At 42.7% G+C, this 27,085-nt stretch overlaps 2 protein-coding genes across 2 annotated transcripts in view; one reads left to right on the forward strand and one right to left on the reverse strand.

Annotated features, from left to right (window-relative positions):
* LOC137621460 (core histone macro-H2A.1-like) overlaps nucleotides 1-10,046 on the forward strand; it is a 69,458-nt gene extending 59,412 nt beyond the window's left edge. Inside the window, exons 8-9 of the mRNA XM_068351784.1 lie at nucleotides 498-662; nucleotides 4,592-10,046. Coding sequence (XP_068207885.1) covers nucleotides 498-660 — 163 coding nt within the window. The 3' untranslated portion in view covers nucleotides 661-662; nucleotides 4,592-10,046. The remainder of the gene's footprint in view (nucleotides 1-497; nucleotides 663-4,591) is intronic.
* A 14,691-nt stretch (nucleotides 10,047-24,737) lies between these two features.
* The window catches only part of LOC137621461 (lymphotoxin beta receptor inhibitor-like), a 28,342-nt gene continuing 25,994 nt past the window's right edge, over nucleotides 24,738-27,085 (reverse strand). Inside the window, exon 3 of the mRNA XM_068351785.1 lies at nucleotides 24,738-26,033. Within this exon, the coding sequence (XP_068207886.1) occupies nucleotides 25,575-26,033 (459 nt within the window). The 3' untranslated portion in view covers nucleotides 24,738-25,574. The remainder of the gene's footprint in view (nucleotides 26,034-27,085) is intronic.

The following is a 27,085-nucleotide window of genomic DNA, read 5'->3' on the forward strand; positions in this document are numbered from 1 at the left end:
ATATGTTAGGGCTATCATTTGTATTGTTCAGATACACTGGTTGATGTGGCTGTTATGTTGAAGGTGTAGTTGTTTGTGTGGCTGGTAGTAGGTGAGGATTTGTTGAGCGCCTGACAACTTGACTGATCCCCAATATTGTTAGTACAGTATTTGTTACTAATTTATAAACCCGGACATTTTTTTAGGCTGATTAGTTTTTTGGCTGGCTGGTAGTAGGTGAGGATTTGTTATTGAAACCTGACAGCTTGACTTATCCCTAATGTTGTTGTTTTTTGTCATTAATATATAAACCCAATTCTCACTGATTGCATCTACAATGGATATTCAGATTGAGAGCTTCTGGTGAATCCTGCCATAGTATTAAGGTTTGGCAAGCATTCTTTATGGATAAGCGCAAGTCATACCAGCACATTCTTTTTGTGAAATACTTTTTATAGAATGTTGAACACTTGTAAAATAAATTTAACTCATCCACTACCAATTTTTTTTTTCTATAGGGCCGGTTTCCCAAAACAGCAAGCAGCACAAACCATAATTAAATCAATCTGCAGTTATTTTGTCAACGTCATGTCATCATCACTGAAGCAGATCTATTTCGTCCTTTATGATATGGAAAGTATTGGCGCATACACAGCAGAGCTTGCCAAGTTGGATTCTTAAAGGTAAGACTTATGAAGTTATTTTGTATGAACATATAATTTTTTTTTAAAGAATGGAAGCAAGTAATTATACATATTAACATTCAGTGACAAGTCTTATAAAATAGAGATACAGGTATATGCAAATTGTAAATGAAATTGCAGTAGACTTTGTGTAGATGATTTCTTGAATTTTGATTACTAAATAGCTAAATAAATTGCCTAAGGCTGTATATTGTTATTATTAATCATTTCCCTTCATTTCTATAAAACTTATCTAATGTTCGTATTGCTTTTTTGTGTACGCTCAGTGGTTATATCAATGTTAATCCCTAAAACTAAAACCAATCCTGTTTAATTTCCTTCCAGTAGAATTAGGCCTCTATTGAAGTAATGAGACAAACCAATGGCTTGGCCAAGCCATACTGCTTTTTTGTAAGTCTCTACATCACTATTGGTTAAAATATTATCCTCTTTTGTCTGCTGACTCTGTTCACTATGAAGATGAGGAAGTAGAGGAAGAATTTGAGGAAGTCCAATCACCTGCAGTTGTAGGAAATGGCTTCTTTCATCATCACTTTTCATATGACGGGTGGACGGCTACCAACCCAGTGATTTGGTCCTTCAGGCCTGATGCACAGAGGCGGAGCCTTGAGCCTCTGGCCCACTTTGGACTGGGCTTGGGTCCCTTGCTACCCCGGTATCCAAGTAGCACTGGCGTTAGGCTCCGAGCTTTGGTCCCACAGGGACATGGCAGGCCCCCAAGGGACATGGCTGGCCTGGTTGTCTGGTGTTGACATTGAGGTTTGAGATGAACGGCCTTCTAGGACCAGGGTTTTGGTCCACCCAGCTACCTTGGTATCCGGGCGGGACAAGTTGTTTGGCCCCCTGGGGTCAATGCATAGGTCGAAGCAGCGTGGAGTCCCGTAATCCCGTGCCCTGGTCCCCCAGCTACAGAGGTAGGAGTGGAAGTGGATCTGAAGAACGTACACCTATGCATAAGTCCATTATTAGTAACCCCAGTTCTATGGTTTATTGTACCAGTTCAAGTCTCTTGGCTCTGAACTAGGTACTCGTCAGGTATCCATGCAGATGTTCACCTTGGTACTAACTTGGGCCTGCTAACAAAGGATACGACTGGATGTCTCTTAAGTAGGTGGAGATGTTCAAAGCTAGTCATGGCTGGTTTGATAACTTTAAAAAGCAAACTAGGAACCACCTGGTTGTGAGGCATGGGGAATCTGTGAGTTTAGATATGAAAGCCACGGAGGAGAACGTTGAATGCTTTGCCTCGCTTGTTGCTAGGGAAGGTTACATCACCCAACAAGTCAACTGGCCCTTGTAGGAAGATGATGCCACGGAGGACATTCATCACGGCAGAAGAGAAGAAATTGCCAGGGCATAAACCCATGAAAGAGAGATTGATGCTAGCCTTGTGTGCTAATGCCAGTAGTAATTGCAAGATCAAGCCACTGCTGCTATATCACTACGAAAACCCACATGCTTTCAAGAGTCACAAGATCTTGAAAGAAAAGCTTCAAGTGATGTGGCGAGCAAATTCAAAGGCATGGGTTACAAGGCATTTCTTCATAGAATAGGTAAATCTGGCCTTTGGTTCAGCAGTCACGAAGCATTTGATGGAGAAAAACCTGCCATTGAAATGTCTTAACATTTTAGATAGTGCCCCTGGTCACCCTCCAGGTCTTGAAGATGACAGTCTCGATGACTTCAAGTTCATCAAGACAGGTCATTTCAAATTTCAAGAAGCTGTGCACAATGTATTTGTTCAAAAAATGCTTTGATGTCTCAGATAACACCAACCTCACCCTTCGTGAATTTTGGAAGGACCATTTCAACATTGTGCATTGTTTAAAAATAATTGATGAAGCATGACAGGGTGTAATGCAATGCAAAGAACCTTAAGTTCAGCTGGGAAAAAAATTGTGGCCCAATTCTGTAGCAGAAAGGGATTTTGAAGGGTTCGATGCGCAGCCTGACCCCGAACCCATTGTGTTGGAAGAGATTGTCTCTCTTGGAAATTTCATGGGACTGGAGGTAGATGAGGCAGATGTCAACAACCTTGTTGAGGAGCATCAAGAAGAGCTCACGACTGAGGAGTTGATTGAGCTCCAGATGATGCAACGTACAGAGGTGTTGCAAGAGCTCAGTAATGAGGAGGTGAAACCAGAGGAATTTGTTTTCTTCAAGAGAGATTAAGGAAGTGTTGGCTAAGCGGCAGGATATTTCTGGTTTCGTTTAAAAGAGACACCCTGATAAATTGTCGAGTGGTCGTGCTTCAGTTCTTTTCAACCAAACTTGCCCGACTCATTTCTGCAACATTTTGAAAGGGAGATAAAAAAAAAACTTCTTGGATAGATATTTAGAAAAAAAACTCCTTGGGATAGGTATTTTTTAAAAGTCGCACAGCAAGTGAAAGTGAAAGCGAGGCAAAAAAACTAAGACAAGTGAAGAACAGGATAAAAAAGTAGAAAATATATGATTTTTTTTTTTTTTTTTAATTCAGTAAGCCAAGTTCAGTTAGGATAATTTTAAGTGTTACGATAAGTAATGTAAGGAACAGTGTAAATACCGTACGTGTACCGTACCGTTCTGTCCTTCCCTTCCTCCTACCCTCCCTCCACTGCACTCACACTGCCGGTAGCCACTACAGAATACTGTAGTCTGTCTCGAAGGTAAGAACTCCATAATAAAGCCACATTTTATTGCAGATTACAGTCCAGCAATCATTTATGTCATTTTGTGAGTGTATGTAAAGTATTATAGCAATTAAAAGCATGTATATCCATTGTTATATAAATGATTTGGGTATTTTTAAGAAAGCGGGAACGTATTAAATTTTTATTTTTATTTTATATGGGAAAAATTGACTTGATACGAGAAAATTGACATAAAAGCTTGGTCCTGGAACGCAATATGCTCGTATGTCGAGGTATTACTGTATATTCAAAATGTACATACATATACCAAGGCAATTCCCCAATTTTGGGGGTTAGCCGACATCAAACAAATGAAACAGAAAAGAGGAACTCTCCTCTGTACGTTCCTCCCAACCTGACAAGGGACTCAACCGAGTTCGGCTGGTACTGCTAGGGGTGCCACAGCCCACCCTCCCCCGTTATCCACCACAGATGAAGCTTCATAACATTGAATCCCCTACTGCTGCTACCTCCGCGGTCATCCAAGGCACCGGAGGAAGCTGCAGGGCCTACCGGAACCGTGTCACAATCGCTCGCCATTCATTCCTATTTCTAGCACGCTCTCTTGCCTCTCTCACATCTATCCTCCTATCACCCAGAGCTTTCTTCACTCCATCCATCCACCCAAACCTTGGGCTTCCTCTTGTACTTCTCCCATCAACTCTTGCATTCATCACCTTCTTTAGCAAACAGCCATTTTCCATTCTCTCAACATGGCCAAACCACCTCAACACATTCACATCCACTCTAGCTGCTAACACATTTCTTACACCTGTTCTCACACTCACTACTTCATTCCTAACCCTATCTACTTGAGATACACCAGCCATACTCCTTAGACATTTCATCTCAAACACATTCAATTTCTGTCTCTCCGTCACTATTTTCTCTGGGCTGACAGGGTAAAAAAAACCTTAAAGCATGTCGATGCTGCAATGCCCTATTATATATATTGTCTCTGGGGCTTACTGAGCTTCTGAACGAAGACAGGTTCTTCAGATTTTCCTTTGATATTCAACAAATGGACAAAATATTAAATGCTGAAAACTCCAAAATTTTACCTCCAAGATTATGTAATTTACATTGAAAACATTTAAATTTCCAGAATTAAATTTTTATAAAAAAAAAAAAATATGTGCAAGCCAAAAATATATCTTGTTATAATTTTTATTGGGATAGTACAAACTCTTGATGTCTTAAAAACAATTTCCTTAATCAAATTTTAATATTCAACAGATGCCACTACCTATGGTAATTGGATAAAAGCCTCAAAATAGTACAAGATATCTCTCCCGATTAAAGAGGCTGTACGACTTGGATCGCTCAACTCGGCAGATGGTAAAAAGCATAAAAGAATCCCTATGAGGAAAGTTTTATATCTTATGGTTTTGAGGCCCGTTGATATGATGGTCAGACTGTTTTGGGAGATAGAGTAAATTTTTAATTAGTATTTAGGTGAGTATATCTTTAATATAGCCTGAGGATCATGTTTTGCTGGGAGAACTGTGAGAAATATGACTTTCATGTGTAACGTCTTGTAGGGGGTCATTGATCTATGGTTTTTAACATCTCTGTGTAACACAGCCCCAGTTTAACAACCATACAATTATGTGCAGGAAGGTTAAATTTCTTTTTTCTTTCTTTTTTTTTTGCTTTGTAACTCCATTGTCGTAGAGCAAGCTATTGCTTTGGGAATTTTCTTTTTCCTTTCAGCTTAGTTGTGATTTGAAGATTTTTTTGCATGTGAGATTATGTTATTATCCATGTGATATATGCCATCATTAGGTAAAAGATGTACGCTTATGCCTCGATTGTTCAGGATACTATCATAGGTAAGGTTTAGGTAAGGCTTGTTGGGCTCGTTTGACTGGGAGTGCATTATAATGAAAGTTGACAGATGTTTAGAGATGTAAAGTCTTATTGTGCTAGCTTTTTTAATAAATGATTCTACTGACTTGCAGGTTCAGTGAAAACTTTGAGGGTAAAATTGGAGACATTTTTTACAGGTGTAGCTTCTACACAAGTACTAAACTATTCAGTTGAAGAATTTACTGAATTAATCAGTAATTGAATTTACAGTATGTTTCAATTTATTTTTTGTAGAAAGCACATGTTAGGACTTTACTGCAGTATTTATTTGGAAACAACCCAAGGGGAATTATACACGAGCGTTAAAGGTTTATGACAGTGTGATATTGCACAGCGTGTGAAAACAAAGTAAATAAAGAATACCTTAGTATTATATAACCTTATTTAATTATGTACTTACAGTAATTGTTTTATTTTTTTGCTATATTATTTGAAAGTTTATGTATTTTTTTTGTTAAACTAATCTGTTGTATTTTGATTGGTTTTCTGTGGTGCTTTATTGACAAGTGATATAGTTTACTATATGATTATTTCTTGTTTATTCTATTGATAATATGATAGTTATCTATCAATGTTCTTTCAAGTGTTGTTATAAGAGATGAATATGGTATGTGTAGTGTTAGAAAATATCATACTGCCATGTAAAGCATGGAACTAAATTTAGTAACCAGGTCATCAAAGAAGTTGTAGCATTTCATTAAAACAGGAACCATAATAAATTGCTGTATACAGAGTATCAGAAATTAAATGCTATTCTGTAGCAGCATATTAAATTTTTTTTTTACCATCAGTAAACTTTTAATCATGAAAAAAAATTAAATAGTGCAGTGCAGTACTTTCCATGTTGGTGAGAGGATAATGTTATTGTACATTATTCCCTAATTTTTGTTTTTGTCAGGTAATTCAATTCAAAACATATTTTTGGCACATTGATGTTGAAGAGGTAATTTTGTGAGCACTCATCCTAACAGGATGTTGTCTGATAAGTTTAACATGTAAACTTTTCTATAAAATCCATTTATGATTACTGTTTGCAATGGGAAAAGTTTTCCATGTTCTGTTTATTTCATACTTTAAGTCACAGACATATACATAATGTTTTTGTTTTGTCACAAAATATATGTTTTTTAATGTGTGGAGCTTTTATAATTGAAAGATATAGCTTTATACTGTCGATTGAGTTAGCCTACACTGTAGAGTAATTTCAGCCTTTGATGGTATAGTAGTTTAATTCTATTAGCACCAAAGATCTCTTTACTAGATGTGGTTTCATACTTGCAAATTGCTATACAAGTAAAATTTTGTAACTATTGCAGTGTTAGATGAAAACCTGTGAGTGTTGTGATGGTCAATTTGAATGGCTTTTGTTAGAAATATTGAAGGAGCCAGATCAAGGTAGCGCAGGCAATGTTTCATTATAAGTAGAACTTTGGAAAGGAAGAATTGAGTTAGGGGAAGCACGTTATGTGATTGTAATCAGTACACTCAATTTTTTGTAGAAAATATGGGGTGTGTGTATTGAGGTTAACTTTTGATAATAGTATATCTTATCCAGTGACTACTCAAGGGAAAATCTTGTTTGTATCCTTCCATGTTGAATTTTTTTTTATTTTTTGAGTCGCTGAAGTTTTAAGTACACTTCAGCAACCTTCAAAATATGGATATCAGGTATTTAGTCCCTTTACCATAATAATGTCAGGTGGTGTTTTGTATACAGTATTTCAATACCCTTAAATGATCTCGATTTAGGTAGAATAGGATGAGCACAGGAATGGGTCAAAGTAATTCTGAACATTTTATAGAGGTAATAATCATTATATTGCCTAAAGGGTAGGGCATCTGAGACACTATGTAAGGTTTAGTAGCTTTAGTAATCTTATTTTGTTCTTTATTAAGGAACATACATAAATCCTCCACATGGCTATAAATATACATTTAGCTTTATAATGAAAGTTCTTACTAACAAGACAATTTTTCACCTTTGCTTATCTCTTCCTTCAGAGAGTTCAAGTGGTTTTCTTGTTATAAAATAAGTTATGGTCTTTATAATTGTAATACTTTCCCTTTGCAATATGATTTACCCTCATGTTTAAAACTTAAATTGTTTGTGCATTAAGCTATTGGCAATTAATTATTCTCTTAGGCAGACATGATGCCCATTTTCAACTTATTAGATCCATCCAGCTTCTCATATTGTCTGCAAGAAAGTAATGGTAATAGTAAAATCACAAACTGGACTAAGCTGAAAACTACAATACAAAATGAACTTATTTTTCCTATATCCACAGTTGATAATTTTAGAGTGCACTTAAGCATGGTATCTCTTATCCTCTTCCCTTTTCATATACATAATAAACCGTAGATTACATCTAATCCTTTAAGGTTGCTGTGCATGTTAGGAAATTGTAAATGACCATATTTTTCATAGTTTTTGTCTCTAAAAGCTTGAAAAAATTGCACTAAAGTAGGTTAATATCTCAAAGAAAATGATTAATCTCTTAAAAGTAAAGTGCAATTATAGTTGACCTTTTGGGAACCAATCATTCATCCTCATTGATGCTATCAGTAGTAATTACTTTAACATGCGATTTTACATAATGCCCATCCCCCATTATTTTCTAACTTATTAGAAACCATTTCTTGTCTGATGTTGCATCTTCACATTTTCTAATAAAATATAAAAATCCATTGTAGAAGGAAGGTTTTGCTGTTTGCATTATCCCTCCAGTATCATTATCAGTAAACTTCAACTGGTTCTTCTTTGATATGTCAAAGCTTTCCAGTTAATTTTCATTGACAGTGATATGACAGTTGTGCAACTCTTGAAGAGTATCTCCATAAGTACAGAAACCTCAATCAAAAAGAAAAGTTGTAAAGTTGACATATTTATTTGGATATAAGGATTTGTCTTGCAAAGAATAGGAGATAATTTCTATTGAAAATAGTTTGTATTAATGTTATTAATAAGAGAACAAGTGTATCCATCTAGGTTGGTGTTTGTGGAGGTAATAATTTTCCCCTTCTTACCCATGTTTCATTAAAAAATTAGTCTTTCTTTTGAATTTAGTACATTATTGTTTAGTCAAGTGTTGGAATCACTGCCATGTGTTATTTGCTACATCTTGCTGTCCCAGTCTCTCTCCTATCTCAGGCTGATGAATAGCCAGAAGTACTGGATATCATTTATACACTTTAAGATACCTTGCATTAATAGAAAGTATTACAGATTACTTGTAATGTGCTGTAATTTGTTTTGGAAATGCAGCATTTACCTCGGCTATTGGCATACAGAAAAATCAAATGCATAATCTATTTAAATTAGTACTTTCCTCCTTTAAATGCAAAAGAGTCCCAATAGTGTTGTCTTGTTAATCAAATTTACATAGATTAAATTTTGGCATTTTTTTTTTTTAAGAATTTGTTAAAGAAACATTACACCTTATCAAAAGCAAGGGTAATGTCTTCCTTTTGTGGCTACCAAATTTAGGATTGTTAATTCTATGGGCAACTTTTGCATTAGTTATTACTTTAAAGGTAAATGGATTAAGAATTTAGATTGTCAGATTGGGCATTTTTTCAATTTTATGTGTTGGCTATTGCTGTTTAGTAGTATTAATTTTACTGTACGCACATAAAGATGGATCTACACGACTCATGGTTAATAAAATCGTGTTCGGTAGACAAATTGATAATTTAGGAGTTTGATGTGTGTAGTACCATTTTTAGACTTCAGTCTCTAGGGTTAATGCTTACCTAATTTATGTTGTTCCAAGATTGCTATAAAAGGTTGCTTAGCTGATAGTTTTCCTACTTTGTCAGACAATTGTCAAGCTTCATGGTAGTCCTGAGATTATTCGAAATTTAAAATTGAATTACCCGTGTTTATATCAATTTGAGTGAGCCATGTTTGTATCTTAAATTATCTTTTATTATTGATAAATTCAAGATATATCATTCATATGCCTTTGTATCCTGAATTTTTTTTGTTCTGGCACTATATGCAAACCCTTACGCTCTTTACAGTGGAAATATATTTCAGTGATAGTCGAAACATATCTCCACTGTTAAGAGCTCCAGGTTCGTCTAGTTAGGAAAAATATAAATAATTTCCAAATTGTCATTTCATTATTGATAAATTCAAGATATATAATTCATATGTTTTGTCCATGGTATTTAACCCTTATGGCTGGTGAATATTATTTATGAAATTGGGAAAATTGAAAAATGTTAATTGCTAAAATGTTTTTTGGTTTCTTATTTTATAATAATTTAAAATAATTTATGTTGAAGGTTAAGTTTATATTGTTAATTTTCCATGGCTAGAGAAATATATGAAAGTGAATGAGGCTATGATGTTGGTTATTTCAGACAAATGCATTCTCTCTTATGTTACTGTGTACTGTTGGGATAAGCACAATTTGTTGATGTAAGTTTGTCGTATTAACAACAGTGATAAGGTAGAGACTGGCAACCATGTTTGGAGAGTGTGTGTACTTTGATAACAAATCACATTACTTGTATTGCATACCCAGTACTGTATGTATATATTCCTTTGCTGTTTGAATCCTTAGACATAGGAACGTTTTAGGATATACTTCATGCTCATTTGTGCAAGGTAAGTTTTTGTTAAATTCCATTTATTATAGTATACTATAGTTATTTCGTTGTTATGTTATTCCAGAAGTTTTGATAGAAAATTATCTAAGTTTGTGCTTAATTAGTCATTGTATGAAAAAATAAAATTGTATATTATGTATTACCTTGAAATTCAGGAAATATATAATGAAATTTTTAAGATTCATGTAATAAATAAGAGTTGGAATTTTTTTTTCATTTCATACTCTCAACAGGTAAATACATTGTTTTAATACGAAAAGTGCCCAATTGGGTAGGCCAAATAAAAAGGTCTACACCAGGCCTCTTAATTCCAACATCCGTTTACCACACCTGCCGGCTGTCTGTATTGGCATATGGCAGTGTCATTTTAGTCAATGATGGTAATGGGATGGCAACAGGCATAATTACCCAAATCCAGTCGTTTAACAATTATTTAGAGTTGGCATAGGAAATTAACATTTCCTAGATTTTCAAAGAATTGTCTATCCTGAACACTTTAATGTCAGAGCAAGGTTTTGAGCTGGTCAGTGTGAAATTCTGTTTGTTCCAACACGAAGTACTTGCCTCGAACTACTTTCTTAGGAGTATCTGGGATCTCCTCCCATCCGAATAGAATTTTGTGTAGTTTACCCTACTCCCGTTTTCTATGCGGGGCATCTCTGGCGGAGTGATATGCGCCCAGAGATGACCTGGGGTCAGAGAGCATGCTTGCTCAGGTCTCGCTCTCCAGTAAGTTTCTGGTCGCGTCGGCGTACGCTCTCTCTTAACCCAGTGCGACCCTTTGTGTCCCCGAACCCTTTTGTGTCTCACGTGGTCCCTTTGTGTTTCCCTATCCTTTCCCTTTGTGTTCCTGTGTCTCGTGGTGTATTACTAGTTCGTTATGGAGCATCCCTGTCGTTGCCGTGGGCCTGTGGCCGGAAAATAGTGTGCCGCTTTATTCTCTATGCCCGAAGTTGACCCGCACTCCTTGTGTTCGTCGTTTAGGGGCAGTGTGTTGCCTACAGCCACGTGTCCGTAGTGTGAATCCTGGAATGAAGTGCAGTGGGTGCGGTACGGCACTAAGAAGAAGAAGGCCTCTTGACGGTCCCTTAGGAAGTCCAGCGTCTCTTCGCCCCTCGCTTCGCCCGGCGTCCCGTCAGACGGTCTCTCTCTGCCGTCTTCCCCTACCCAGAGTAGGGGTTGAGATAAGTCTGTTGCGGGGAAGCGGCCTGTGGCCCTTCCCCAGGAGTCTGATTTACCTGACAGTGGGATTATGTCTTCGGTCCAGGCAAGTGGGGGACCTGAGGTGGGGGGGGGTGTATCCGGAGGACGGAGCCCTGGTGAAAGCAGGTCCCGTCTCTTCGGACGATCCGATGTGGGGTAAGACGGCAACAGTCTCTTCTCCCGTCTCGTGGGCAGGTTTTTCAGGTGCGTCAGCAGCCGAGGGTGCCGCCGAGAAGGATGACTCACCGTCATCAGACACCCTCGGGTGAGCGCCTCCGGAGACGCCCTTCAGATCGCCCCTGAGGACAGAAGAGGAGTTTCAGACCTGGTTCCCCAGCGAGGAGCTCCCCCGCTCCCCTCCAACGCCTTCAGCTACATTCCCAGTGGACTTCATGGAGCCTTCGTCGCTGGCCGAACCCCATGCAGAACCACCAGCAACGCGGCACGATTCAGGCCCTCCAACGAGATCCTACAGGTCTTCGGGCTCCTCGGTCGAGACCTCCTCCTACTCGTTGGAAGACGGAGCCCCGAAAGACCATAGGAGACCATGAGATAGGTCCCGCAGGAGAAGATCTCGATCGCGCTCCCATTCACGCTCTCGCCACGGGAGGAGACGTTCCAGATCCCCCAGGAGGAAGTTCAGGAGAAGTCTTTTGCCTGAAGAGGAGTGGGTGCGAGTCTCCATTCCCCGTAGCCAACTCCTGGGGGTTGCAGCAGTCTCGGGATGGCGCCCCAGCCCCCGCGCATCTGTAGGCTTTGTCGACAAAAGGAGGTATGACCAACGGAGGGACTCGTCTCATCAGGCACCAAGGGACAGGCATAAGTCCGCAAAGGTTCCAACTCCACCCGCCCAGCGGGGAGAGTCGCCCCTTTGGTCTGGCAGCCGCGTCCCGGCCTCGAGATCTACAATGAGTTGTCCAGAACGGGAGAAACACCTTTCCTCGACGGGCAAGCCCGCAGACCCATGGACCGTCTGAAGAAGAGATAGGACCAGGACGGAGGCCCCCGTTCCAGCGGCGATGTCCGTCCTACTGCCTGAAGCGAGGGAATTGAACCACTCCAGGAGGATGCCTCCTTCCCGTGCGGCTCCCCCCGTCGGAGGTCCTTCGTCACGAGAACTGAGGCCCCCATCGGAGAAGGTAGAAGACGGGGAAGAAGGTTCACCAGTGGAGGTTTCCGCATACAGGAGGGTGATAGGCCTTATCCGGCGGCACCATAGGCTGGACGAACCGGAGCCCTCTACTGACGAGGTCTGGCTCTCGAGCCTCAACAGGTTGGTGGATGTGCCTGTACAGCAGAGGCCCTCGCTAGTCCTCCCTTTGGCAAGGGATGTGAAGCTGGGATTGGCGCACGTTAGCAAGGTCGTGGCCAACCGTGCTGAAGCCCCCAAGAACCAGAGCGCGTCTAGACTTCTCCAGGGCCTGAAGACGCAGTCCCGGTTCTACCTCCCGGAAGGACACCGCGCGGGGGGCCTGCGCAGTCGAACCAGCAGTCGCCATCTTGGGACAGGGTGCAGCAGAGGAGAGGGCTACCACGGCACCGGTTTGTTTCTCCACCGCAGAGACTGCCATGATGGAGGAGCTGTCTAGGGACTTGATCCACGTATCATCGTGGCTGGATTGGTGGGCCTCCACGCTGGTAGGATTCCAGTCCGCGCATGACCTCGCAATTCCGGAAAATCAGGCCTTGCTGAAGGAGCTGATTAGCTTGGGAGGTAAGGCCCTGAAGTTCCTTTCCCATCAGTCGATAATACAAACCGCCAACTGGATTCTGAGGAAGAGAGAGAGTGCTCAGCAGGTTTGTAAGGAGGCTCCCCGACAGGGAAGTGAGGACCCTGAGGAGCCTTCCACTGTGGGACGAGTCTGTTTTCCCCCTCAAGGAAGTGGAAGAGACGGTGGAGAGGATGAGGAAACTAAAGGGTGTGGCGTAACCCAGGCCCCCGCCAGCAAGAAGACCTACCCATAGAAGAGCTCCGTCTGACGTCCCTCTCACTCCTCGCGCCTCACCTAACCAGCCCAGGAGAGACGCTCCTACTGCATCCTGGCAGCAAACTTCGCAGCCCTCCCGTAGGAGAACGTCGGCTGCGCAGTCAGCAATTATTCCCTCCTATTCAGCCGCCAGAAGAGGTTGTTCGGGCCGCGCCTCTCGAAGGAGATAGGTAGAGAGGCCCCCTACTCCTGCCGAAGCCTCAGGTGGGGGATGCCCCAAACATTCTTGGCAAGCATGGCGGGACCACGGATCGAACCAGTGGACTGTGACATACCTGAAAGAAGGGTACAGGTTGCCCTTCCTGGTGTACCCCCCCCTCTGATATCAGATCTACAGGCGGAATGGTTGGCACCGAAGGACCCCTTGAGAAGGACGGCCCTGCAAGAAGAGGTTTCTGCTATGCTGGCGAAAGGGGCAATGGAACCAGTCAAGAACCCAGGTCCAGGGTTCTACAGCAGACTCTTCCTGGTGGAGAAGGCGACAGGGGGCTGGAGACCGGTCATAGACCTCTCGGCCCTCAACAAGTTAGTGTGCAAGACCGACTTCAAGATGGACACTCCGAAGTCGGTCCTAGCGGCCTTGAGGGAAGGAGACTTCATGATGTTCATAGACCTCAAAGACGCATACTTCCAGGTCCCTGACCACCCTCCAGCAGGAAGTACCTAAGGGTGAAATGAGGGTACCCAAACGTTACAGTTCAAGACCCTCTGCTTCGGTCTGTCCACAGCCCCTCAGGTCTTCGCGAGGATCTTCACGATAGTCTCAGCCTGGGCACACGAACAGGGCATAAGCCTGATTCGGTACCTGGACGACTGGTTGTTGCTTACAGCCTCAGAGGAAGCACTGAGGGGGCAAGGCGCAAAGCTCCTACAGTTCTGCAACGTCCTGGGTATCACCAACAACCTGAAGAAGTCCCAATTGATACCCTCCACCAGGATGACCTACCTCGGGATGGTCCTGGACTCCGGGTTGGCGAGAGCATTCCCTTCTGCAGAAAGACTGGACAACCTGAGTCAGATCGTATGGCCCTTCCTGTCGGGTCAGCCCAGGAGAGCCAAGGACTGGCAGAGACTAATAGGTCACCTCGTGTCATTGGAGAAGTTAGTCCCACAGGGAAGACTCAAACTCAGAGGAGTACAGTGGAACCTCAAGGAGGCCTGGAACCAGAGAGACTCCCCGCTCAAGGAGATCCTGATGTCCCCGGAAACGAAGGAGGTCCTCGAGTGGTGGCACGACACTTCGAACACCCTCAAGGGGATGCCCTTTGCGGCCGATCCTCCGGAGATGCTCCTGTTTACGGACGCATCAAAGGAGGGTTGGGATGCTCATCTCCTCGACAGCACAGCGAGAGGAAGATGGGGAACCAAGGTGAAGAACCTTCACATCAATGTGCTGGAAATGATGACAGTGCAAAGGGCATGCCTAGAGTTCGTTCAGAAGCTCCAGGGAAACACCGTGGCACTGATGTGCGACAACGCCACGGTGGTGGCCTACATAAAGAAGCAAGGAGGACTAAAATCGAGGGAGTTGTGCGGCCTCACGTTGGAGTTCCTGGAATGGGCCAAAAGGGAGCAGATCAGGATCTCGGCCAGGTTCATTCCAAGGAAGAGGAACGTCCTGGCTGACGGCCTCAGCAGAATGGGTCAAGTGGTGGGGTCAGAGTGGTCCCTGCACCCTAAAGTGGCCAAGACTCTGATTCAGAAGTGGGGCTCGCCAGTAATAGACCTCTTCGCCACCAGACTGAACGCACAGCTCCCCGTGTTTTGTTCTCCAGTGCCAGACCCAGGAGCGGCGTTCGAGGACGCCTTCCAGCATCCTTGGGACAACCTCGACGTTTACGCCTTCCCTCCCTTCGGAATGCTCAGACAAGTCATCAACAGGGTGAGGCGAGCGGACAACCTGTGGATGACTTTGGTAGAGCCCTGGTGGCCGGAGAGAGTGGTTCGCGGAGCTAAAGGAACTGGCGCGCCTTCCACCTTAGCCCCTTCCGGACAGGTCAGACCTTCCCCGGCAACCACACTTTCAAAGGTTCCACGAAAACCCTCGGTCCCTCAGCCTTCACGCGTGGAGGTTATCGAGCGTCTCCTGAGGAAGGAAGGGTGTTCGGCGAAGACCGCAAAGAGGATGTCGGGTTACCTGAGACTGTAGTCAGCCGCGGCGTACCAGGCTAAATGGGCGACCTTCACGAAGTGGTGCGTCCTAAAGAACACAAAGCCGTTGAAAGCCTCCATCCCGGAGATAGCTGACTTCTTAGTCTATCTCAGGGACGAGGTAAATATGTCTATTCCAGCCATTAAAGGAGTCCGAGCCGCCCTAGGACAGGTCTTCCTCCTGAAGGGCATCGACCTAAGTTCCTCCAGACACATCTCGATGCTCATCAGGAGCTAAGAGCAATCATGCCATCCTCAAGCGGTTAGAGTGCCCCAATGGGACATAGCTAGGGTCCTGAAGATGTTGAGGTTGCCCCAATGGGACGTAGCTAGGGTCCTGAAGATGTTGACGGAACCTCCCTTCGAACCCCTAAAGGACACCTTAGACAAGGAGCTCACCCTCAAGACAGTTTTTCTGTTAGCACTGGCATTGGCAAAACGGGTAGGGGAGCTGCATGGACTTTCATACGAGGTGTCGCACTCGAAGGGCTGGCGTGAAGCTACCTTCAAGTTCGTACCGTCCTTCGTGGCCAAGACCCAGAACCCGCAGTCTGGGATCCCAAGTTCGAAGGCTTCTCGATGCCGGCAATTCCACGTACAGACAACCCGAAGGACTTGTGGCTGTGCCCTGTCAGAGCAGTACGGAAGTACTAGGAGAAGACAGTCAGGCTTAGACCCGAAATCAAGAATCTGTTCGTTTCTTCAGGTTTAGTGAAGAAACCAGTCTCCAAAAACACGATCTCCTTCTGGCTACGGCAAGTGATCATGAGCCTACAGTAGTGCAGGGATGCCTATTCCGGGTAAGCCTAGACCCCACGACATCAGAGGACTGAGTATTTCGTTGGCCTTTGAAAAGAACATGGCAGTCGGGCAAATCCTACGGGCAGGTACTTGGGCCAATCAGTCAACCTTCACAGCTCACTACTAGAAGGAATGTTCGAGGAGGTCCTTGGCCGGATTCTCTCTCGGTCCCGTCATTTCAGCGCTTCAAAAGATTTTAAGATTTAAAGGTGTAGCCCCAGGGTAACCACGTGCAGTAAGTCCAAGAGAGACAGGTTCCTTCCTTACCCCCCTAGTCCCTTATTACCCTCCCTGAAATGACACTAAAACCCTTTAACTGCCAGAATTTACATCGTCAGTGAATGGATATGTCTCCGAAGATGTTTACAGAGGTGAGTTACTTAGACACTAAGATAGTTTTTTGGGTAGTTTTCCCTATTTTCTCGTGTTTTCTCTTGAAGGGTCACCAGAACCTAGCCTCCTATCTAGGTTTCCCCCCTTTTCTCTCCTCATCACGGTCTCTGGGTCCTGTGGTAAACTCCCACCTAAGGTATAAGTCTCCTAAGAAAGTAGTTCGAGGTAAGTACTTTGTGTTGGAACAAATCACAAATTTTAAGTAATTTGTATTTTTCCTAACAGTACTTACCTCGAACTACTTTTGGGTTATGGCCCGCCCATCCTACCCCGACTGCCTTACAGGACTTGATAGAAACCTATCTGACAAAACTTACTAGAGAGCGAGACCTGAGTAAGCATGCTCTCTGACCCCGGGTCGTCTCTGGGCGCGTATCACTCCGCCAGAGATGCCCCGCATAGAAAACGGGAGTAGGGTAAACTACACAAAATTCTGGTCGGATGGGAGTGCAAGATTTCATCATTCTAGGCACTCACTTCATGCACATGAAGTCGCATTCTACCTGTTCCTTCACTTTTTTTTTTTTTCACAAAAGCATCTTCTGGTAGGCCACAGGTATTCTACCCAGTCAGTGCTTGCGACCTTAATCTGTGTGAAGTTCCCCCTTCACCTAACACTACCAGCGAGATGGTTTGAGTCTGGGAGACAGAGTTGCCAACTATGCCTTTCCTTCCTTTATGTCATTCTCAGGAGTGTTTTGGCTTTCGCTACTCTTTTTTTTGGTCACCGCTTTTAAAGATTAAGACTGTTCTAGCGACTGTTCCGATACAAACTTTGTGCGCTCCCTTCTTTTAGGCTGTTGGGCAATAGCGATTGTGTGTGACCAGACATTTAGGTTTCCCTTATTTCTTTCCTTTCTCGATTGAAGTCTTTGCTGCAACAAAAGACTTCTCTTAATGCCCAGCTCGAGAACGGCTCTTGACTGCTTGTCTTATCTACTGTGGGGTTATGAAGATTTCTGTTTTCCCCAACGGGCCAAATTTTCTTTATGGTGGCTCCTTCAAGTCTTTTGCCCTCCTCATTTTCTTTGCAAGATTTTGTTCAGCTCTAATAGTATTCAGCAGTGATTTTGTTTTTTATGTTGCCTGTCTCTCGGTCTCGTTCTTGTACGAGGAAGTAGTTCGGCGAGAAGTTGTCTGGCACTTTTTTGAAGGTGTTGATTTCTGACTACCCTTTAGCGATGAGTAGTCCGTTTTCTCTCAGTACCTTTCGCATCATAGTCAGTACAATGCTATAATCCAAGACATTTCATTGTTTTCTTGGAGAGGTTGTCGGACGAAAGTCTTTCGTTCTTCCAAGCGATTCTTCTACCAATCACTGTATGGACTCTTTCAAATCTCTTCTTGGCCTTTCTGATTGCAGTCCTCTTTGTATCAGGCGATAATTGTTTAGGTTCAGTATTTACTCTCGATTTAATCAATGTAATTACCACCTACTCATATACAGGTTAATTCTTCCAGTTCCTCCAGTTCCCTCCTTATCAGTCTGGATAATCAGGCTAAATAAATTATTTTAAGGTAATGTTTATTACATGTAATAAGGAATTTTGATACTCCGCTGGGCGGATGGAGCCGGAGCCTTCGCGGACTTATGCTTGTCTACCGAGACCTGGTGTGACGACCTCCGAGGATGATCGGGTCTGCTGGAGGAGCCGTGCCGCGAGGGTGGCGAAGGGGCTCTAGGGAGCCAGCCAGAGGTCCTTGGGGCGGCGGTAGCTTTGAATAGATGACTCCGGGGGATCGTGACCCGCACCCATTCACCTTTCGACAAACGGCTCCTCTTGTGCTTTTTTCTGGAGGTCCTGGACCGTCTCCTGGCGTGATTGTGAGCGGGACCTATTCCTGCGGGACCTATTCCTGCGGGACCTCTCCCGTCTCCTCCTCGAGTCCCTCGGGCCTTCATTCTCCGAGGAGAACGAGTCTGACGAGGAGGAGGAGGAGAACGATGATGGGGATGAAAGAAAACCCGCTGAGTCGTCTGACGTGTCTCGAGTTGCTGGGGGATCTTCGTGCCGGTCCGCTGGCGAAGAGGGCTGTAGAAAGACGGGCGGGAGCGTTGAAGACGGCGCCGGGGGAGACCGAGGAACTTTCTTGTGGGCGAACCAGGTGTCGAACTCCTCCAGTCTCACGGGCGACCTGAAGGTTGTCCTCGGAGGCGCCCGGACGACGGGATCCGAACTCGGTGATTCTCCTTCCTTCTCGGCGTCTCCCCCGGTCGCTGAAGTACCTGAAATGCACACCCAAGATGCGGGGGAAAGAGGCCGTAGCAGGCTTTCCCCACATCGTATCGTCGGAAGAGATGGGCCCTGCGGGCACCAGGACCTCGTCTCCTGAACACACTTCCAACCCTCCCTCAGGCACCCCACTTGCCTTAACCGGCACAACATCCCCACCAACAGACATCTCAGACTCCTGGGGAAGGGCAATGGGCCGCTTCCCCGCAACGGACTTACCTCGTCCCCTACTCTGGGTAGGGGAAGGCGGTAGGGAACCCCTCTCCGACGAGGCATCGGCCGACGCTAAGACTTCTTAGGCGATCTCTAGGTAGCTTTCTTCTTCTTCGTGCCGTAGCGCACCCACTGGATCTCGTTCCAAGACTTGCACTCCGGACACGTGGCTGTAGGGGAACAAACACTGCCCCTACACGACGAACACAAGGTGTGGTGGTCGACCTCCGGCTTGGAGAGAAAAGCACCACAAGATTTACCGGCCATAGGCCCGGGGCAACGATGGGGATGCTCCATAACGAAACACTAAAGCACCAATCGACACAGGGACACAGAGGAAAGAGGTGGATAAGGTTAAAGATTGAACACATGGGGACCGCGTGGGGACACAGGGTCGCACTGGGTGAAGAGAGAGTGCGGCCAGAAACTTACTGGAGGTCGATACCTGGCCGAGCACGCTCTCTGACCCCGGGTCGCCTCATGGCGCGTATTCCTCCGCCAGAGGTACCCACTAAAGAAAACGGAGATAGGGGAAACTACACAAAATTCTGGTCGGTTGGGAGATCCCCAGATACTCCTAAGAAAGTAGTTCGAGGTAAGTACTCCGTGTTGGAACAAATTAATATTAATAATACTTACCATGATAATTTTGCTAGTCCCACCCACCTTTCTCCACTTCTGGTATTACGCAACTGGATACGGAGGTGCATGATCTTGCGGCTCAGCTGTTGATGTTACTAACAGCAGGACAGAATAGGAGGTATCAGGTTTGCAAATGTGGTAAAAATTTGGGCGAGTTATTGAGAAACAGGGCTAGCTAAATTATCCAGGTTAGTATATGAAAATTCCTTAGTTTCAGTATTGGCAATGTGAAAGGGGCATTTCTTTGGTCGGAGTATCTCCAGCAGGTTGCGGACTCCCTTGTCTATCTTCACAGAGATTTCACCCAGTTTGCTTTGCAACAAAGGCCACTATTTAGCCTTGAGCTAAGATTTAGAGAAATGACACACCGCTCAGCAGCATGGGAGCTTCCCATGCTTTTAACAAGCTCTGGGAAGTCTTGGCTGCCTACGAAATTTGGGGCCTCTGGAGTAGGATGCAACTCATCATCAGGTGTCGACTTAAAGCCTTTAGAGCTCCTGAGAAAAGTTCTGGATAGCAATATCACATTCAAGACTGATTTTCCCCCTAGTCTTGACTTCAACAAAGTGTGTAGGTAAATGATGTCACTTACTGGGGGATGGTCTTTTTTCTTCCTCCTACATTTCATGGAGGGGGGTGGGGAGAATAATGACATAACCCTTAAGTTTGTGATGAGAGGTTAGAGTTTCTATATCTCTTCCTCCTGGGATAAAATAGAAGAGGATCATGAAAAGATGTGTTCAAGGCCCAGCTCAGGAGCTGAACAGTATTGTCGTGATTGGACCAGACATCTGTCATGCAACCTTCTATATTTCTTAAGAATGCAGTAGCTTTACATAATTTTATTGTAAAAGGTTTGATTTTGTTAAATAAAAAATTAAACGAGAAAAAAAAATTCAGCCAAAGCAACTAAACACATGCAGCTAAATGAATCTATGTTTATACATACATACATATACCAAGACACTTCCCCCAATTTTAAGGGCTAGCAATCATCAAACAAATGAAACAAAAAAGGGGACCTCTCCTCCCTACGTTCCTCCTAACCCGACAAGGGACTCAACCGAGTTCGGTTGGTACAGCTAGGGTGCCACAGCCCACCCTCCCCCTTTATCCACCACAGATGAAGCTTCATAACGCAGAATCCCCTGTTGCTGCTACCTCCGCGGTCATCTAAGGCACCGGAGGAAGCAGCAGGGCCTACCGAAACCATCACAATCACTCGTTATTCATTCCTATTTCTAGCACGCTCTCTTGCCTCTCTCACATCTATCCTCCTATCACCCAGAGCTTTCTTCACTCCATCCATCCACCCAAACCTTGGGCTTCCTCTTGTACTTCTCCTATCAACTCTTGCATTCATCACCTTCTTTAGCAGACAGCCATTTTCCATTCTCTCAACATGGCCAAACCACCTCAACACATTCATATCCAATCTAGCTGTTAACTCATTTCTTACACCCGTTCTCACCCTCACTACTTCGTTCCTAACCCTATCTACTCAAGATACACCAGCCATACTCCTTAGACACTTCATCTCAAACACATTCAATTTCTGTCTCTCCGTCACTTTCATTCCCCACAACCCCGATCCATACATCAACAGTTGGTACAATCACTTTCTCATACAGAACTCTTTACATTAATGCCAAACCCTCTATTTTTTTACTACTCCCTTAACTGGCCCCACCACTTTGAATTCTTCATTCACTCCCTGACGTACATCTGCTTCCACTCCACCATTTGCTGCAACAGCAGACCCCAAGTACTTAAACTGATCCACCTCCTCAAGTAACTCGACATTCAACCTCGCACCACCTTCCCTTCTCGTACATCTCCTAACCTTACTCTTACCCACATTAACGCTCATCTTCCTTCTCTCACACACCCTTCCAAATTCTGTCACTAATCGGCCAAGCTTCTCTTCTGTGTCTGCAACCAGTAGAGTATCATCCGCAAACAACAACTGATTTACCTCCCATTCATGGTCATTTTCGTCTACCAGTTTCAATCCTCGTCTAAACACTCGAGCATTTACCTCTCTCACTACTCCATCAACATACAAGTTAAACAACCACGGCGACATCACACATCCCTGTCTCAGCCCCACTCTCACCGGAAACCAATCGCTCACTTCATTTCCTATCCTAACACATGCTTTACTACCTTTGTAGAAACTTTTCACTGCTTGCAACAACCTTCCACCAACTCCATATAACCTCATCACATTTCCACATTGCTTCCCTATCAACTCTATCATACGCTTTATCCAGATCCATAAACGCAACATACACCTTACCTTTTGCTAAATATTTCTCTCGTATCTGCCTAACTGTAAAAATCTAATTCATACAACCCCTACCTCTTCTAAAACCACCCTGTGCTTTTAAGATTGCATTCTCTATTTTATCCTTATCCTATTAATCAGTACTCTACCATACACTTTTCCAACTACACTCAACAAACTAATACCCCTTGAATTACAACAATCATGCACATCTCCCTTACCCTTATATAGTGGTACAATACACGCACAAACCCAATCTACTGGTACCATTGACAGCACAAAACACACATTAAACAATCTCGCCTACCATTCAAGTACAGTCACACCCCCTTCCTTCAACATCTCGGCTCTCATACCATCCATACCAGATGCTTTTCCTACTCTCATTTCATCTAGTGCTCTCCTCACTTCCTCTCTTGAAATCTTTCTTTCATTCTCATCTCCCATTACCGGCACCTCAACACCAGCAACAGCAATTATATCTGCTTCCCTATTATCCTCAACATTCGGTAAACTTCCAAAATATTCCACCCACCTTTTCCTTGCCTCCTCTCCTTTTAACAACCTTCCATTTCCAACTTTTACTGTCTCCTCAATTCTTGAACCAGCCTTCCTTACTCTCTTCACTTTTTTCCAAAACTACTACTTATTCTCTTTATATGAATGACCCAATCCCTGATCCCACCTCAGGTCAGCTGCCCTCTTTGCCTCACTTACCTTGCACTTTACTTCCACATTTTTCTCTCTATCTCTTTCATACTTCTCTACAATATTACTCTGCAGCCATTCTTCAAAAGATCTCTTTTTCTCTTCCACTTTTACCTTCACTCCTTCATTCCACCATTCACTGCCCTTCCTCATGATACCTCCAAAACACTTCTTGCCACATACATCACTTGCAATCCCAACAAAATTTTCTTTTACTAACTTCCACTCCCCCTCTAAATTACCAGTTTCTCTTACTTTCATTTCGTCATATGCCATTTTCAACCTTTCTTGATATTTACTTTTTATCCCCGGTTTTATTAGCTCTTCAACCCTCACTAGCTCCCTTTTACATCTACCTACTCTATTCCCCCACTCTTTTGCTACAGCTAATTTTCCTTCCACCAAAAAATGATCAGACATACCGTTAGCCATACCCCTAAACATGTGCACGTCTTTCAATCTTCCAAACATTCTTTTAGTTAACACATATTCCATTAACGCCCTTTCTACCACTATTCCATTTGCCACTCTTAGCCATGTATACTTTTTTTTATCTTTCTTTTTGAAAAATCTAGAACTTATCACCATCTCTTGTTCAACACTCATATCTACCAGTCTCTCATCACTCATTTTCACCTGGTACGCCATATTCCCAATGACACCTTCTACCTCTCCAGCATTTAAGTCTCCCATGACAACAACATAATTCCTTCTACCCACTCCTCCTATACACCTAGTCAATTCATTCTAGAACTCGTTCCGCTCTTCTTCACTTTTCTCACAACCTGGCCCATACGCACTGACAAAAGCCCAACATTCCCTACCCAACCTAACCCTTACCCACATTAACCTAGATGATATCTCCTTCCATTCCACTACTTTACCTGTCATCCATTCACTCAGCAATAAAGCCACACCTTCTCTTGCTCTTCCCCTTTCAATCCTAGATACTCTACCAGGCATTTCACCAAACATCCTTCACCTTTCCCTTTTATCTTTATCTCACACAAAGCCAATATATCCATCCATCTATTTCTAAACATACTTCCAATCTCACATATTTATATCCATCCTTCTATTTCTAAACATACTTCCAATCTCACATCTGTTACCCTCTATCGTACTACATCCACGCACATTCAAACACCTCAAAACTAGAGTGCGGGGAGCAGTCACTCTCCCCCCCAGCTCCACCTCTTTGATGCCTCACAGGATTATAATACAGGAGAGGGGGTTCGCAGCCCCCTCATCCCGTCCCTTTTAGACGCCTCTTACGACATGCAGGGTTACGTTGGCGCTATTCTCATTGTTTTTATCGTTTATGAGCTTCCAAATAAACCATTTAGTTAAATGCATACCGTATAGCTTAAGTGTTCATCTCTCAAAAAGAACGTTGATACATCATGAGTACACCTTCCGTTTCTATCAAGGTACTCTTCAGATTACCTAGAGCCAAATCCTCGTGATCTTAACCCCCACCCACACACAAAATATTGCTATTAACTACTTTGTCAATTGTTTTGTAATTTGTACTCTGCCTCCTTTACAAGGCTCCTCTGGAGTATGCAAATTTCCTTTTAAAAAAATATAGTGGAGCCATTCTAAATTTTACTTCCACTTCAACATTTACTGGTTAAGTATAAAAAGGCAAGACTACGAAGACAAAATGATTACATCCACCATATAATTTTAGCAATTTAATCCCTCAACAGCAACAAAAAACTACATCTATACTGCAGAGGTATGCATAAAAGGCCATGGGCTCTAACTCCTCTTAGTATATTTCTTAATACTTATGTGACCAGTAGTACTACTGCAAAAATTACAATTACTGATGATCATCACCTAAAAGTAGCATGCCTAGAAATTCTACCAAGATGAAAGTCCATTAATTATACTGTACTATTACTAACAAGACACATCGCACTTCATTACAACAAGTACTATAATGCTAATATAACTACTTACTACCATGACGAAAGTATCTTGTTATATTTGGTAAAACATAGTAATAATACTGTAATACTGAGCTATACTAGTATAAACATCACACCAATGGTATAAAAACATGCATAATACCATACCATGGTTAAACTAACATAAATCATACATAAACAACATCTCAGTCTAGTCCTTTTTGAGGGGACATTAATGAGCATTGAAATGTTACCTGACAATGAAGGATAACAAAAGACAATGCATGAGAACTTATCCAAATGGGGCTTTCTAGTATGTACTGTACTGTAAAATTAAGAAAAGGACAATGGAACAAGTAATTTTCTTGACATTTTTATTAACGAGAATATGTAAAAAAATTAATTTCTAACCAATTATCTTTGTAAAAAATCTGCTACTAATGCTATAACATTTTCTTGTTTTAAAACTTTATTGTGGATACCTTGTGCTGTACTTCTAATTGGCTATGAAGTATAATTTTAATTCTACAAAACAAAAGTACAATATTGTAATACTTCGTTTTTACTATCTTTTGGGCATTGTCACATCAGGTTGCTACTGCTGGAACTTTTAAAGAATAACAAAAACAAGAAAAAGATGTGTGACCCCTTTGAGACAATTTTTTTTAATTTGTGCAGAATTACCTAATATAGAAGATTCTTAAATGAGATCCACTACTAATTCCCTGGTCTAATATTAGTTTTGTTCATAATACTTTTATACACAAAATGCATTCATCACATAAAAAAATGGAGACAACAATATTCACTTTCAACCAATATACTGCATCTTCAACCTAAATTTGTAAACTTTATTTCTACTTTATCTAAAATACTTCTAATACTCACTTTTCAACTGTACAGGCATACAATGGTAATCAAGAGAAACTGTCTTAACAGACAGGAATGTACAGTTAATTTCTTAAAGAAATACATTAAACCATAGTAATACTGTACCTAAAATAAATTGTAGTTGATTTGTATGATAAAGCAATAATTTTAAGCATTATACTGTACTGTATAAAAATTATTTTCTAGTGCTGTACATAATAAGTTAAAAGAACAGTATTTATACAACTCTGAATAACTATAAACACTTAATCATTCTTACCAGTAATCCATTACCAAAACAATTGCCGTCTAAAATTGACTTGCATCCTAAACCGCATTGGCACCAGCTGCAGATGCTGCATTTCGTTGAGCCTGGACAAACTCTGGATAATCAATAAACCCATCCTTATTTTTGTCATCCTGATCTAGAATGGGATCGATCATAGCTACCAATTCTTCGTCAGTGAAGAGCTTTGCTTCGGGAACAGCATGACCAGTCTTCCCTGGCTCGTGATTAGCAGCATCATGCCAATGAAACAAGGATTTAATGAGTTCCTGTCCATCAAGTTTATTGTTATTGTCAGCATCATGCATCTTGAAATAATGATACTGGAGTTCCTGCTCTGACATACCAGAAGTGTCAATGGGTACTTCCAGATGATCTTTGATGTGATCTCGTTCTTGGCTCAAGTTTGGATTGTGAAGAACATGCTGGTTTTGATGGGGCTGATGAATTCCATGACCAGGAGCTGCTGGTTGTTGGAATGCCTGCTGAGTTTGTTGTGGCTGCAGGGTATGGAAAATTTTTAAATGAAAAGTGTATAAAACATGTACAGTGCACTACGTAATTTGATTAGATTGGATTAAATATCACAAATTTCGAAAGTAATTTGTATTTTTCTTAACTACACACTATCTGTCCTTTAATAGGAAATTTATTAAAGCACAACTGGAACCCAGCAGTTGAAACTTAACGAGGTGTTGGCAGTAGCTGATACAGTGAACAGTTGTTTGATTGCATCTGGGACTCTCCGAGAGGTGATGGCGGGTAGTTGAGTCTAAGGACTCAGATTTGTATAATTAGGTAAAATACACATTACTTTTAAAAATTTCTATTTGTTCCTACATGATTACAAACCTTTGTCCTTTAATAGGAGACTCATTCTTAAGTGGGAGGAAGTCCCTATTACCAAACTGGCTCGCTAAAAACCCAGGATTGCCGATCTCAAACCTGGTAAGGTGAGATTGGCATCATAGACATCTAACGAAACAGGGTCAAAGGTACCATAAGGTTCACAGTCCAGGTAACCAAGTCTGTTGCAAAAAGAAAATATCTTTTTCATAGACTACTAAGTGTGTAAAGTAAGGTATAAACAATTTGATGGGTTTGACGAAACATATCCATCCTCCACCCTTGTAAGGAGGGGGTAGAATGAACATTTCTAATTACATCAATAGAAGAAAAGCTGCTAGCTAAAGATGAGTCTTACATGTATCTACATAGGATTCCAAGTTATAGCCTCAAGGGAGGCAAAGAAGTGAGGAAAAGCATAGACTTTAAGGCGATCACACGGATGTTGGAACATGTCCTCGAGTGCTGCTGCTCGATTAAGCATTAGACTAGCAGCTTTCTGTTGAGGCTTGTCGCTAACATCTCTATTGTCGAGAAACCCAACAAAATCAGGTGGTGGAATGAACATTTCTAATTAACATCAATAGAAGAAAAGCTGCTAGCTAAAGATGAGTCTTACATGCATCTACATAGGATTCCAAGTTATAGCCTCAAGGGAGGCAAAAAAGTGAGGAAAAGCATAGACTTTAAGGCCGTCACACAGATG

Source organism: Palaemon carinicauda, chromosome 28, assembly GCF_036898095.1.
Source record: "Palaemon carinicauda isolate YSFRI2023 chromosome 28, ASM3689809v2, whole genome shotgun sequence".
NCBI classification, from domain to species: Eukaryota; Metazoa; Arthropoda; class Malacostraca; order Decapoda; family Palaemonidae; genus Palaemon; species Palaemon carinicauda.